At 51.1% G+C, this 12,434-nt stretch overlaps 5 protein-coding genes across 5 annotated transcripts; 1 reads left to right on the top strand and 4 right to left on the bottom strand.

The window, feature by feature from the left end:
• Positions 1-2,349: 2,349 nt before the first annotated feature.
• On the bottom strand, positions 2,350-3,630 carry N7458_010162 (cobalamin-independent methionine synthase II family protein; the record flags this gene model as incomplete). The annotated part of the gene is made up of 2 exons (XM_056913544.1): positions 2,350-3,317; positions 3,372-3,630. The coding sequence occupies 2 exons, from the start codon at positions 3,628-3,630 to the stop codon at positions 2,350-2,352; spliced, it is 1,227 nt and encodes a 408-aa protein (XP_056762393.1).
• Positions 3,631-4,819: 1,189 nt separating this feature from the next.
• N7458_010161 (methionine aminopeptidase MAP1) lies at positions 4,820-6,176 on the bottom strand (the record flags this gene model as incomplete). The annotated part of the gene is made up of 3 exons (XM_056913543.1): positions 4,820-5,473; positions 5,540-5,938; positions 6,042-6,176. The coding sequence occupies 3 exons, from the start codon at positions 6,174-6,176 to the stop codon at positions 4,820-4,822; spliced, it is 1,188 nt and encodes a 395-aa protein (XP_056762392.1).
• A 432-nt stretch (positions 6,177-6,608) lies between these two features.
• bna4 (kynurenine 3-monooxygenase) lies at positions 6,609-8,597 on the top strand (the record flags this gene model as incomplete). The annotated part of the gene is made up of 3 exons (XM_056913542.1): positions 6,609-6,729; positions 7,075-7,289; positions 7,419-8,597. The coding sequence occupies 3 exons, from the start codon at positions 6,609-6,611 to the stop codon at positions 8,595-8,597; spliced, it is 1,515 nt and encodes a 504-aa protein (XP_056762391.1).
• Positions 8,598-8,880: 283 nt separating this feature from the next.
• N7458_010159 (WD40 repeat domain-containing protein) lies at positions 8,881-10,724 on the bottom strand (the record flags this gene model as incomplete). Its single annotated transcript, XM_056913541.1, has 2 exons — positions 8,881-10,512; positions 10,611-10,724. 2 exons carry the CDS (start codon positions 10,722-10,724, stop codon positions 8,881-8,883), a joined length of 1,746 nt encoding a protein of 581 aa, XP_056762390.1.
• Positions 10,725-11,578: 854 nt separating this feature from the next.
• Positions 11,579-12,275, bottom strand: N7458_010158 (cornichon family protein; the record flags this gene model as incomplete). The annotated part of the gene is made up of 4 exons (XM_056913540.1): positions 11,579-11,671; positions 11,755-11,821; positions 11,916-12,071; positions 12,175-12,275. The coding sequence occupies 4 exons, from the start codon at positions 12,273-12,275 to the stop codon at positions 11,579-11,581; spliced, it is 417 nt and encodes a 138-aa protein (XP_056762389.1).
• Between the last annotated feature and the right edge of the window lie 159 nt (positions 12,276-12,434).

Raw genomic sequence — 12,434 nt, 5'->3', positions numbered from 1 at the left:
CTTCCACATAGCTATGTAAGACTTAATAGTCGTAACATCCGCAATGAACTGACCAATCAAACTATGCCAGGCGGGGGTATCCGTGCCCTTTGGTAACACCCACCGCTTCCGCTTTTGGGTGCACCACGGTTTACCGGAAGTCACCAAACACCGTCTCTTTTTCAAGAAATCACCGAATTAATCAACCAATTAGCTAGTTATCAATAAAAAAAAAATCTCCCTGCTCTCTCGCCTTCTCCTCATTCTCAATTGCCCGTTGAATAGCCTCAGCAGGCCTTTTTGTAGGTTTAAAACCATACGCCTTTTCGAACTGCTTAGCCAGCTTCCTCTCCTCCTTAGCCATCTCTTTCGCCTTCCTGTCACGAATTGATCGATTTGCATCGCGAGGCTTCAATATACCATCTTGACTAAGCGGTTTAACCTGCCGCTTAGTATATTGGCGACGTACTGGCTCTTGTACAGATCTGATTCGCCGAATTGTATCTTGGGTCATGGCAAGCTCTTCAAGCTTCTCTCGCTGGTGGGCGAAGATTTTGGTAAGATCTCGCTGCATCTTCTCTGAAAGAGAATTGAGGTGTTTGTAAATCTTCGCCTGGTTCTTCTCTAGTGCTTCAATAGATTTTGGAGGGCTATTTTCAATACTAGAAGACGAGAGATTTAGTGGCGGAGATGGTGTAGAAGTAGGTGTAGCCGTACGCGACCGAAGATTAGGTGCATAGATATCAGAAATTACTAGTTGATTCGTAAGATTTTCAACAATCTTACTACCATCAACCGGCCAGATTCCACGCTCTTTAAAAGAATCGCGAATAATTCGTTGGCTAAAGGTTTTCGATCGAATCGGGCTAATTATAGATAGGAAATCTGCCTTCCCGTACGGCTGGCCACCCCAGAAGGATAGCTCATTATTCATAAGCCGAAATTGCTGCTTATAATTCAAGAAAGGCTTGCCATCAAGTAGTTGACAGAGATGCGTTGAATGAGGTAGGAAGCCGAATGGGATAATCGCATTATCCTCGCATTTCTGTAGGAATTCGAGGGTAAGATACGCGCTATGGCCATCGAATATAAGATAGCGCTTTTCGCCCCTTTTCACCCGATCGGTAGTAGCAGTAATGAAATAGCCTAGCCAGGATAGGGCTAATTCATCAGAAATCCAGCCGTTTGGTGAGATTGCAGTGCCAGTTTCGCGTAGGAGATCTTCACTACCGTAGAACCAGGCCTCCATAAGATTCTTCCCACTACCTTTGAAGATAAAGAGCGGGTCCATCAGCCAGCCATCTGCACTAATACATTCAACTGCAGTAATAGTCTCGCCCCTCTCTCCTTCGGCTAGGTCAGGGCAAGATGATTTAGAGCCAATAACCTTTCGAGATTGCCCTTGACCGGGTTGGAAGCCGCATTCATCGAAGTTGTATACTAGCCGTGCGGGGACACCATAGAGAAGAGCTGCAAGCTGGTCGTACCAGTGCGCAAGAAGCCCTGCATCTTCAGCTTGGATTCGATTCTTCTCCTTGGTCTTCTGCTTCACTGGGGCTAGATTCAGGTGCTTTGGGAGACGCGCTTCAAAGCGGTACGCCCACATCTTGCTAACCTGCCTATCCCGGCCCGCTCGCTCAAGCGCGCGATTTGCCCACGCCTGGATAACCCCGGCAGTAGGTGGTAGATTCCACTTATACATTTGGACTATCCAATTGGTCAAGGCCTTCTCCTGGTATAGCGAAAGGGCATTTTTCAGTGGTGTAGTGGGTGTAGCAGGCGTTTTGGCCTTTTTGACGCGATCGGCCAGTGTAGTGCGAGACACGTTGAATTCACGCGCAATCTTCGTGATATTCGGTCTCTTTTGGCCCGAAGCCAATCTGCAGGCTTCGGCTATGCGAGATTCGTCAAAATTAGCAGATTTAGTCATGTTGGGTGGTTGAAATAGCTGATTGTAGGTAGGTGTTGAAAAAGAGACGGTGTTTGGTGACTTCCGGTAAACCGTGGTGCACCCAAAAGCGGAAGCGGTGGGTGTTACCAAAGGGCACGGATACTTATCGACCTTGGTGGCCACGCTTGGCCGTTTAAAAGAGGGGGCCAGTCCCATCGACGATTTCAACTCAATCATTCCATGAAAAGCATCAAAGCAAATTCATATTCAAGCGCCTGACCAATGAAGCACCCCACTACTCCCCAATTACCTAGGCATATATAGGTATGTACATGCTAAACCCCAAGGATATTCCAAAACTGGGTGCGAACTGTTGAAAGAAAATACATGTCGTCGTGTCACATCATCAGAGTTTCTCGTCGCTGTTGAAATTCGAGAAACCATTACAAGGCACCGTGCGAGATTGTCAATCCACACATTTATGCCTCTCCCCAGATCTCATCGGCAATTTGCCGAACCAGACCCAGCTTCTTCTTCTCATCCTCAAGGCTCAGAGGGTATCCGCTCTCGTGGGTGCTGAAGCCACACTGGGGGCTGACGCAGATACGCTTGAGCGCCTCCTCGCGAGTCTCACCGCTACCAGAAGCAACGAAGTCTGCAGCCTTGTAGATACGCTCCTTCATGGCCTCCTTGTCCTCTAGCTCACGCAGCTTGGTGCTGATGACTCCGACCACAACGTTCTTGTTATTGGGCAGGAACTTGAGAGGCTCGAAGCCACCGGCACGCTCGGTGTCGTACTCAAGGTAGAAAGTGTTGACATTGAGGTTCTCGAACAGCTTCTTGGCGATGATGTCGTATGAGCCCTCGGCGAAGTGGCGGCCGCCGATGAAGTTACCACGGCACAGGTGGATACCCGTGTGCATATCGGCGGGGATCTTGGCCAGGCAGTCGTTGTACAGCTTGACGTAGGCGTCGAACAGATCGTCCACCGTGCCGATGTTGTCCTTATCCTCCTCCCAGCCCTGACGGAAGGACTTGGAGCAGAAGTATGCCATGCCGGGGTCATCAAACTGGACATTGCGCAGACCGGCCTTGTATAGAGCGTCCAATTCGGCTTGGTACACCTGGGCGACGCCAGCAAAGTATTCCTCGTCGTTGGCATAGGCTTCAGGAGTGTACGCCTTGCCCTGCTTGTACCGCATGTGGAACCAGGCGGGAGTGATCATGGTGAGCTTGATGTTGCCCCACTCACTCTCGGGCAACGATGCCTGGACAAGCTTCAGCTCGTGCAGATTGGACGCAGACTTCTCGGCACTCCAAGAGAGCTTGGAGCCGGCAATGACCGAGTCACCGGGCATGACCTTACGGTCCTTCTCAATCAGGCTGACCACATCAGGGTGGTACAGTCTGAACATGGCGGCCTCGGCGTCCTGGAGACGGATGGTTCCTGAATTTTCAGTCAGTATAAGCAATGCGCCAATGAAACTCTAAATGAACATACCTTGGAACTCATCCCACATCAGACCCCAGAAACGGGTCCGGTTGAACTCGCCGGAGGAGACAGCCTTGAAACCAAGGTCCCGCTGGAGCTGAACAACATCCTTAACCGCCACCTTCTCAACGGCGGGCAGGCCAGCAGCTTCATCAGAAATACCACTGTCACGGATCTTAGCGCGAATCTCGAGCAGGTTATCAGGACGCAGCAGCGAGCCCATGTGCTCAGCCCGGAAGGGCGGTGCGCTGTGAAGCTGGTTGGCCATTCTTGATGTGGGGGATTCCCGGTTCACGAGAAGCAACTATTGGATTGGATATGATATATGTCCCGCCAGATGATTGTGGGACAAAGGTATCGAGAACAAGTCTTCCTCACTGATAAGAAAGGAACAACTATCAAAAACAAAAAAGAAGAGTGAAGAAGGGAGAGAAGAACTGAGTGAGAATAATGTGGTGCTCATGTGGAGTAAGGCGAGCCACTAGGTGGGGCTGTCATGACAGCCGAGAAAATCGGCATTGCTTTTGAGGCTGTGGAGACATATCAAACTGCAATTGACTGACCCTGGATAGCTATTTTTCGTGATAAACTTGTAGTTTGTGTGGAGTAGAGATCGACTTTACTTCATTTCATGCATATTATCTGCAGGTTTGGCGTTGTGAGACTATGAGAGCTATAGATCGATCTCTGGAGTGAGCCCCACATGAGCTTGACATCGAAGTTGTCGTTGTACATAGTCATACCCCCATTTCCCTAGAATCCTACAGATTTAAACACGAGCGTTAAGAAGAAACAGAGATTGATATGCCAGTGACATGTCTCCAGCTTGAAATTTCACATCTACATCGAATATTTTCATCCAAGGGCCATCTAAACTTCACCCTATGCGGGCACTGTTGGTCGAGCTCGAGAGCCTTAACCATTTTAACGAATCAACTCCCAAGCTGAAATTATGCCAGTAGCCCTTGTGTGCCCTTGCAGGAAGTGGGAGACCCGCCTCGACTATGATGGACATGCTTGAAGCTCGAGATCGATCTGAATACAGAAAGCTTCGCCAACTTGCACTCTAGGGAAGTACATTGTCTGCGTCGGGCACTCTCTGACATTAGAGGCATCCCTTAAGGTCCATACAATGTAATAATTCTCCAAGCATCTATATCAAGTTCGATCCACTAGTTGTACCATCTTGCACTACATGACTCGATTCGTTGCGTGTTCTGAGACGTTTCGCAGTGGCCCCACATTGGGTTTTATAGAGCCGAACTCACCCATTTGAAGACGTCAAAGCCCTCCAAAGTTGAATGATACATAGTAACAATGTCTCTACACCAGTTTGACTTTAATCTATACAGCATCACAAGTCAGATTGAGAGGTATGGGCATTGACAGGTCGTTAAATTTTGCTTCAAGATAGGCATAGGTATCTGAACATAGATGCAAAATCCCAAGAGATACACTTAGTTTCCATTCTCCGCCACAGGAATAGGGACGGGACCACCTGGAGAGTCAGGGAGTCGAGCCGTCAGAACTTCCACACCATCCTCCGTCACCAACATGGTGTGCTCAAACTGGGCCGACAGGGAGCCATCGGCAGTCGTGCTGGTCCAGTCGTCAGGCCATGTACGGTCACGGTGAGTACCAATGTTAATCATAGGCTCAATGGTGAAGCACATGCCGGGTTTGGCAGTGCCGACAGCCTTGTTCTTGCTGTAGTGGGGGACGTTAGGAGCACAGTGGAAGAGTTGGTTAATGCCGTGACCGCAATAGGTCTTCACGACGCTGCAGTTGTGGGACTTGGCGTGCTTCTCAATCACATTTCCGGGGTCGCGGAAGAGCATGCCAGGCTTGACTAGCTCGATCGACTTCTCCAGACACTCGCGGGCAGTCTCGACAACACGGACGGCATCGGGGTTGGCGAGGGCCTTGTCGCCGACATAGTAGGTTTCGTTGATATCACCGTGGAAACCCTTGTGGTATAGGGTGACATCAATGTTGACAATGTCGCCATCCTCCAAGGGCCTTTGATCGGGGATACCGTGGCAGATAGTCTCGTTGACCGATGTACAGACAGACTTAGGGAAGTGCATGTAGTTCAGTGGCGAGGGATATGACTAGAGAGGAAGAAGAGTCGCAGATTAGTTCGTGACCTGACACAAATTCCATGGAAGATATCTTACCTCGCGTTCAACACAAGCCTTGTGAACAACCTCATCAATATAGTCGGTGGTCACGCCGGGCTTCAATGCACGAGCCGCAATATCCAAGACCTCACGAGCCAGACGGCAGACTACACGCATGCCCTCCTGCTCCTCCTTGTTCAGGATCTTAATCTTATGCTGGCCCCATAGCTTCTGCTCGGAGATTGGGATACCGCCATTGGCGTAGTCGGGGTGGGGGATGGACTGAGGAACGGTGCGCATGGGCGACAGTGGGTAGAGGGGTCGGAGGGAGCCGGTGAATTGGAACGACGGGAATGGGTTAAAGTGACCGGTAGCTGGATCAGGTTCAGAAACTACCTTCGGAGGAAAGAGGTTGGTGAGGATATTACTCTTTTTATGGATGGTCTTGTGCTCGTTCTAGATACCGCAGTACGTGGTCAGCCATGGCATATTTCCCTAGGTAATAGGACTGTAGCGCGTAGTCCCTGTCTCAAAGGCAGCCTGCCTCCATAATACTTACCCAACTCCGCTTGAAACAGTCTTGCGAGCAGAAGAAACTGTCGGTGCCCATCTTGAGGCAGGTAGGACATTGGAGCGTGCCTGCATCCTTGGCGCAGTCCACGCCAATACATTTCCGAGTTGCGACGGCGGCCATGGTGATATTGACTCTGCGAATGACCTTCTAACCGGATAGTTTCACGAATATCGACTCTGGTGCTTGCACTAGGAAGAGTTCCCAAAAAAAGAAATTCAAGTCCCCGCGGCCTCGGGCGAGCAGGTACTGACTAGGCCCGAACAGGACTAGCGTGGGTAGGCGATCCCAGTTGGAAATCCAGGCCACAAGGCAGCGAGAACCAGGGCAGCAAGGCAGCAAGGCAGCAAGGCAGAAAATATGGCATCATCGCGGTTAATTTCCAGACCGATTACTCAGCAAACTCCCGGTCGATCCTTTTGGAAAGATTTCCCAATTAGGCAAAGGCCGATGTCGGTTCACGTGACAGAGTCTAATCGAGTCATCCGGGGAAAGGGTCTCTTTTCATGTTGAGATCTCAGTCTCTCGATTCTGTCCTCATCCAGTGTGTGCACCATGGCCGCTGCGACTCCCAGGCAAAAAGTGGTGGTGGTGGGTGCCGGCCCCGTGGGAGCGCTGGCAGCGTTGTACGCTGCATCCCGAGGCGATGAAGTTGAAGTATACGAATTGCGTGGAGGTATGTTCGAATTCTACTTGATTTGACTGTTATTCTCCTTCCATCTCCCCACGCGACCAAGAAAGAAAGCACAGAGAGATAAAACCGATCAATGCCTGGAAGATGCATGCACCGTCCTGCGGTGCAATGACCTCCGGACAATGAGTAAAATTTTATACCATGCCACTTCCATACGTCGCACAAGATCGATCCCCTACACCATTCGAAACACAATGTCTGGGAATGGCTTGATTTGATCTCAAAACGATTCCCGACATCCACAAATCCCTTGGGACCCATTCAATTCACCGCGTTGCGAAAGTTCCCGAAGGCAAAAGTCAAATAATAATTTTCGTGCATCCGTAGATCTCCGCGATCCCACCACCGTGCCGCTTAACTTTACCAAGTCGATCAACTTGGCCATTTCAGAGCGCGGAATCACCTCTCTTCGGCAATCGCAACGGTCTGGCTTGATCGAAAATGTCCTCCGCGAGACTATCCCCATGCATGGGCGGATGATCCACGGCAGAGACCGAGGACAGCTGTGGGAAGCTGCTCAAGCTTATGATGTTCATGGTCAGGTAAGGATCTTAGAGGTCAACATATCTGACATATGGAGACCCGACATTTGTCACATCTTTACCTGCATCTACATGCCGCCGCGCATCAGCCTAAATTTGATAACTCAATTGGCTAACAATTCAATCCAGGCCATCAATGCAGTCGATCGCAGCACATTGAACAATGCGCTACTCGACGAGCTCGAGCGCACTCCCAATGTCAAGCTCTTCTTCAACCACAAGCTCACCGGCGCGGACTTCCGTACAAACAAAGCCTGGTTCGAGCGACGCATCCCCGGCGAGACCCCCCAGCCAGATAACCTAGGTGTAGCCGGTCGTGTCCCGGAAATTGAAGTATCATACGACTATCTCATCGGTGCTGACGGCGCACACTCCGCCACTCGATTCCACATGATGAAATTCGCCCGTGTCGACTACCAGCAAGAGTACGTCGACACGCTCTGGTGCGAGTTCCGGATTCCACCCTCCGAGGATGGAAATTTCCGCATTTCGCCGAATCACTTGCACATCTGGCCGGGCCGCGAGTTCATGTTCATCGCCTTGCCGTCGGCTGATAAATCCTTTACTTGTACATTATTTTCGCCGTCGGTACACTATACGGCGTTGGAGAACTCGCCGCAGGATCTGCATGCGTTCTTTGATCTGCACTTCCCGGGCGTGTGTCCTGAACTTATTGAGCCGGAGGCGCTGAGCGAGCAATTCGTTGTGAACCCTCATCTACCATTGATCAGCATCAAGTGCAAGCCGCATCACTTTAGCTCCAGCGTGGCTATAATCGGTGACTCGGCACACGCCGTGCTCCCATTCTACGGACAAGGACTTAACGCTGGCCTTGAAGATGTCCGCGTCCTCTTCGAACATCTCGATAAACATGGCGTCTACGATCCAGACGTTAGTGTCTACACCCGGAGCGTGAGACGTCAAGCTGCTTTCCAGGCCTACACCGATCAGCGCTGCGAGGATACCTATGCCATTAACGATCTATCAAAGGAGAACTATGTCGAGATGCGGTGGGGTGTCAAGTCCCCGCTTTACAAGCTACGCAAAACTGTTGAGGAAACTCTTGACCGACATCTCCCGTCTCTGGGATGGAGGACACAGTATGCTCGGGTGAGTTTCAGCAATCAGCGGTATTCAGAGGTTGTTCGGGCTGTGGCCAGGCAAAGCGAATTACTTGGTCTTGGCATAAGTGCGGCACTGGTCGCCGGCATTGGTGCTGTATCGATATTGATGTGGAAATGCCCACGGTACTTTTCCCCGGTGCGTTTCTTCCGTGCGTCGCTGCGGTATCTATCTAGCGTCTGGTAGCGTGCTCATAAAAGGAAGGGTTGGGGGAGATATGATGAAAAAGATCCGAAGCGCTGCATTTTGAAAATTTCGAGTTTTGCATCTTGAAAGAAACTCTCCCATCTTGTTTGTTTGATTAATGTATAAATCACATTTTGGATATCCTTGTTGCGACATAAAGATTCGAGTTTTTGACCAAGTAATACAAGAGGTTGCCATAGATCACTGGTACCAGAGTATTCATCTCTAACGCCTGAAAAAAACGGCCTATATATATATCCACAAACCCGCAAGCATGCGTGACCTAATCCCAGTACTTGATAACGCCCTCCAGACCACCCGTAACAACCTTACTCGTCTCCTGCGGATGCCAGTCCAGACAGGTAATAGCGCCGCCCTCCTTTCCACCCGCCAAAATCTTATGATACATCTTGCCAGTCTTCCAGTCCCAGAAGCAAACGTAGCCGCCGCTGTCACCGGAAACGAGGAATTGACCATCAGGCGAGATTTTGATATCAATTCCGTATCCGGCATTGTTGTGGCCGCGGAAGCTCTTCTTGCGGTTCTGTCGGAACTTGTCTGTAGCGCCGTAGACCACGATCTGGTTGTCACCGGACTGGAAGGCGACGTACTTGCCGTTGGGGTGGGGCGTGGCTCGTGTGAGAGCGAACATGTATGGCTCGGCGATGAACTTGATAGGAACGGGGATACCGTACTCCCAAGCACGTAGCGACTTGTCGTCAGATGTCGAGATGAAGCGTCGGTTGTCATCGACGAACGTGATGGTGTTGATGGCTGCCAAGTGGTGGTCGTATTCTTGGACCAACTCGCCGGACCGTGTGTCGAATTGAACAATCTTCTTGTCCGACATACCAGCCAGGAACTCATGCGCGTGCTCGACACCAGGGTTGAAGCGGACGACGTGGGGCGTCTTGCCAGTGGAGAAGCGCCCCAGACATTTTCCGTATTCCGTATCCCAGAGCTTGATTTGACGATCGTAGGAACCGGTCAGGAAAGTCTTTCCAGTCGGGTCGAAATCCGTGTCGGTAATGGCCTTGGAATGACCAGAGAAAGTGCGGAGCAGTTCCCGAGAGTGATACACATCCCAGATCTTAGCCTTTCCGTCCGCCGCAGAAGAAAGCAGTAAGTGACCAGATGTAGGGAAGAACCGAAGCGAAGTAATAGGCTTGGTGTGAGACTTCCAGGTTTGCACCAGCTTCTTGGGCACATAGTTCTTGGTACTGCCCACCTCCTTGCGCAGGTCGATATCCAGATCCTGGGGGACATGCATATACGTCCGTCCCTGGTAGTCGAACTGCTCGGAGCCATGAAACTCGGTAGTCTCGACTTTCGACGTATCGCCCTGGTACTCGGTGGCTTCCTTGCTCATAGCCGGCATGGGCGCCGCAGGAGCCAAAGTCTCGTCCTCCTCCGCCCACTCCTCATCACTGGCAAGCTCGCGCTCTTCTCCCGATCCGACCTCAATTTCCTCATATTGCTGTTCATTCTCGTATTTCGCCCAAGGCCCTAGATATGCGCCATCTCCTTCCACGATACTGGTGTCACCTTTCTTTTGTCGCTTAGCTCGCCATGCCGCAGACGCCTCCTTTGTAGGCTTCATCTGCACGACATCCCTTCCTCCGAATTGCGCGACATTGTCCATATTTCCAACGAACTGGTCCGGCAAGGTTGGGTTGCGCGTATATCCCAGGCTCTGGAACGTGCGATGTTGAGCGGCGAACGTCGACTCGCTGATGGCCGCTTCCTCTGCGAATCCAGTCGGAACATTCTTCCGCTTGACCCCGTTGCCGGGACCTGCTGGCTTGAAAGGGTTTGCGGGACCCTGCGAGGGCCGCGTGAGATCATCGTATGTGGCGTTATAGGTGAGGGCTTGCGACGAGGTGTTAGCGAGGGTCATTTGCAAGTGCGCTTGGTCCTGTAGGGCAGTTAGTCTTATCTGGTCGTTCTAAGACGGAGCGAGTGGTAACGGTCAAGGTAGGGAAGGGAGCCAGGGCGGCATATAGGGGACCAAACCTCTGTATTGACCTCTGGTGCAGCAACGATCTTAGATGCAGTCGTTACTGAAGGGTTGTGCACGGTGGCGTCATCGTCGCTCGAGTCGTAGGCTGCGCCCAATAGAGACGCCATATTTGAATATGTCAAGAGAAAACACTTTTTTGAATTAACACCCACGACTGCGAGAGAGCGTTGGGATGGGGTGGAGGGTGGTTTGGCAGTTGGGGGGATGGGAATTTTACGGGCGTCGAGAGACCCGCGAAGTGAAGAAGTGCAGAGCTGAACTCGCCCGTCGCGGCAAACCTCTCGCAGGTCCGCATCGATACTCCTCACCCCGCAGAAGTCTTCTAAATATTGTAGAGATCTGCCTGTATATTTTCATTTGACGCAATTTCGATCTCAACTCTTGTTTAATCTTTTACGAGATATTGGAAGAAAAGACCTGGGTATCGTACGCTCTTCATTGCCAAACCGCATGGGAGATATATACAGCTCACAAGCCGAAAGACATGGCAAAGATCAACATAGAAAAGACAGTAAGGGAAGAAAAACATAAGAAGCGATTCTGAGCAACTAGTCAGAAGAGATTTCGTAGGCCTCTTCTAACAAAACCACCCAGAGTCGACCAAAACCCACACACCCCGTCGCAGAAACATCCCGAAGATAATCTCTATTACACACCCGCCGCATCCAATCACCAGCCAATCTAAAATCAAGGATACCAAGATCCTCACACGTGAACCCATCAATTCGTATCCATCAACCCAGGACAGCCCAAGCTAGGTGAACGAGACACCGCGATATAAGACATGGCGGCTGCCCCGTGGAAGATGCAGTCGTACCCGATAAGTATAAGCCGGAGAAGCAAGCAACTGATCGAGAATAGATAATGCATAGTTCCCGAAGAGCAATTGGGGGAGTGTAACGGCGTCCTTGAGCTAGTTGGGAGGGCCATGGCGCATTGCATGTTCGGCCTTTTCGCGAAGTCAATGGCCTTCGTCGCGGATGAGGGCGACGATCATGCTGTACAGGTAGAAGAAGAACATCAAGAGGTGGAAGCCCAGCTTGATGAACGATTCCTATAGATGGCACACGCGGATGGGTCAGATACGAAGCTCATCGCAGATGTTTGTGAAGGTCTGGGGGACCGTGGAAAACCAACCTTCTTGTGTACATTCAGCTTGCGGAAAATCTCGGTCGCATCCAACAGGTGCTGGTTGTCGTAGATCCTATAGTACCAGAGAAAATATCATCAGATCAGTCATTTGTTGCCGGAATTGGGAATGCGGAGGCCGGGATCGGAGAGGGTTGGGCGGGACGTACTTCTTCGCATTGAAAGCCAGGAGAGGCAAGTTGAGGAAGATCGCAAGCCAGTAGCCATTGATAACGAAGAGGAAGGTCAGGAAAGCGTGAACAGCGGCCTCGGGGATGATGTAGGCGTTCAGGCGGTTGCAGAGGTCGATGGGGTTGATGTAGTCACTGCGTAAGGAAAAGGGGAGGCGCGAATTAGCTTTGCTCCAGAGATCAACGGCACGGCTTTCTGGGGCTTGAGACTGGGCGTATTCAGGAGCAAGAGACTCACCACTCGAGATCGCTGTACATGATGGTGAAGAAAACCTGGAGGAACAGGTTGACCGCATTGATCAACACTGCCAACAGGTAAAGCCACGCTTCGCCGGACATGATGGGCAAGGTATCGACTCCTCCAGAGAGATGAGCTAGGGGTCAATGACTGGAAGAAGCGTTTCCAGATGGTCAGCTCAGTGGTGATTGTTAAGGAGAGGTGGAGATGCGGGTTTGGGGGGAGGGAAGGTTTCAAGCTGTGGTGCGGACCGCGAGGCC

The sequence above is a fragment of the Penicillium daleae genome (assembly GCF_028827525.1).
Source record: "Penicillium daleae strain IBT 16125 chromosome Unknown utg000008l_segment0_segment0, whole genome shotgun sequence".
In the NCBI taxonomy this organism is placed as follows: domain Eukaryota; kingdom Fungi; phylum Ascomycota; class Eurotiomycetes; order Eurotiales; family Aspergillaceae; genus Penicillium; species Penicillium daleae.
This window is presented reverse-complemented; position numbering and strand designations above follow the sequence as displayed.